This window comes from Aplysia californica, unplaced genomic scaffold, assembly GCF_000002075.1.
Source record: "Aplysia californica isolate F4 #8 unplaced genomic scaffold, AplCal3.0 scaffold00751, whole genome shotgun sequence".
Taxonomy (NCBI): Eukaryota; Metazoa; Mollusca; class Gastropoda; order Aplysiida; family Aplysiidae; genus Aplysia; species Aplysia californica.
In genome coordinates, this window is record NW_004798021.1 from 36,772 (window position 1) to 38,922 (window position 2,151).

The 2,151-nt window shown below is 42.9% G+C and overlaps 1 protein-coding gene across 1 annotated transcript in view; it reads right to left on the reverse strand.

Annotated features, from left to right (window-relative positions):
* Positions 1-2,151, reverse strand: part of LOC101845724 (ubiquitin carboxyl-terminal hydrolase 19) — a gene marked incomplete in the record, with an annotated part of 27,467 nt that overhangs the window by 8,807 nt on the left and 16,509 nt on the right. Inside the window, 2 exon segments of the mRNA XM_013088494.2 lie at positions 119-318; positions 1,166-1,309. Of these exon segments, the coding sequence (XP_012943948.1) occupies positions 119-318; positions 1,166-1,309 (344 nt within the window).

Sequence of the window (2,151 nt, forward strand, 5' to 3'; positions counted from 1 at the left end):
GGGGAGAATGAGTGTGTGCATGTGTGTGAGGGGTGAGAGGAAGAAGAAATGAAAGGAGGAAAAAAAAAAACCCCTTAAACTCGGGCAGAAATTCAAACTGTTTGCTCAGTGGACCCACCAGTGAGGGTACAGGTGCTGCTGGCGGAGGAGAGACTGTCCAGGCTGTTGAGGCTAGAGCACGACTGACTGAGGGAGCTGCTTAAGTTACTGGCCGGCACCGGTCCGCCGCCAACGCCAGGCTTGGGGGTCAAGGAGGTCGCCGACGGGATGGGCACCTCGGGCGTCTTCACCGGGGGCTGGAACACGTCCACCGAGAATCTGGGGAGGAGGAGAGACGCAGATGAGAATCTTGAATTACCGTAGGAGCAGTTGACATCAACATATGTGAGGCAGTGTGGTGAAATCAGGTGCTAGTCAAATTAACGAAATTGGAGATACAGGCATTTTTCCGCCAGTATGGAAATTTTTATCAAATTTTTATTTTTTGGCGTAACCTCTCTTATGTCCATATAAAAACACATTTCCATGTGAATTTTACTGAAAAACCTTGATTAAAGGCATAAAATATGTCATATTACAGTTTTTAAAGACTCTTTCGCTACTGGAGTTACCCAAATTTGGGGGCCATATTCTCGCTAATTTCACCACTGCAACCAGGCGACCTCACTTCCTTTAATCGAAAAAATATCTTGAGTTCTATTCAAGATAAATGGATATTTATTTCATTAGAAACAAGACAAATAAATCAGCTTTCAGATTATACCAACAACTCCACATGCCCAAAAATTGACGAGTGCTTGATTCCATCGCATCATGACACATATGGTCGAGCCTGTCCAAGAAAATTGCCTGGACAAACGAGCACTTCCCACTTCCCCACAAGCAGTTTCCGATATTACGATGACACTGTCCAAGATGTCCACCGGTTTAAATAAACCACTTTTCTCCTCTTGGACAGTTCGATTGTATCTTTAAAAGTTGTTGGAGTAAAGAGCAACATATTAAGATAATATCTGTCAGTGTTATGAAAAAGCAAGACAGAAAACATAGCAGGAAAGTACAGAAGCAGAACCTGCCTATGGCAGACTCCAACCACATTCTACAAAACAATACAAAAGTCTTGAGTTTCCAGGACTGACCACCCTCACTGACCACCACCACTGACCTGGCAAATCCCTCCATGTGTTTGACCAGGTGACCGTAGGTGGCGCGGGAGGCGGGCAGGGACAGGATGAAGGGACAGCCGATGGGCTCCAGGCACATGCTGCACTGAGACTTGTGCTGGTTCCAGTGTTTGCGCTGACACGTGCTGGGGAGAACGAGGAGGAGAATTCATAACTGCATTTATGTTTATGGAAGGATGAAACACTATCACACCATTTTTTTTCCTGCCGTGCACTTAGCGACTTGCGTAGCACCTACCTTCCTGCCTCCCCAGATATCAGAAATACTTTATACAGCAACAAAACACAGCTCATAAAAACCCTGTAAATTCTTGGCCATATCGACAGGCTGAGGCCATGGGATCGGAAAAGTAAAGTAAAAGTAAAGTTTGTGGCACCAAAATCAGGTGCTTATCAAAATAATGAAATCTAGGAAACCAACATTTTTCTGCCAATAGTTTATCAAATACATATTTCTTTTTTTTTGACTCAACAGATTTTATGTTCATTTAAAAACACATTTCTGTCTGGATTTAATTGAAAAATATTGAATAATGACACACAAAAATATAAATTTGCAGTTTCCAAGGAGTCTCAAGCCTTAGAAGTCACCAAATCACCAAACTTTGGTGGCCATTTTTTCTCTAATTTTACCTCTGACACCAGGATTCCCCATATCCTTCAATTGCAAATGTCTCCACTTCAATTCAAGATATATCGGTACTTTTACCCATCGAAGGCAAGTCAAATGAACTAGCTTTAAGATGACATCAATAACCTCATATGCCCCAAAATTGATAAGCCCCTGGTTCAAAGGTGTCGCAACACACATAGCAGACATCCATGCTCTATGCACTTTACTAACTATAATTACCCTAGCAGTCCTTAAAACAACCCATCCCCCCCCTTCCAGCAAGTTGAAACATGATCTTTGAGTTATAAGGTGCATGTTTCCTCCATTGTCAGTGCTATATCTTTAGAAACCCCC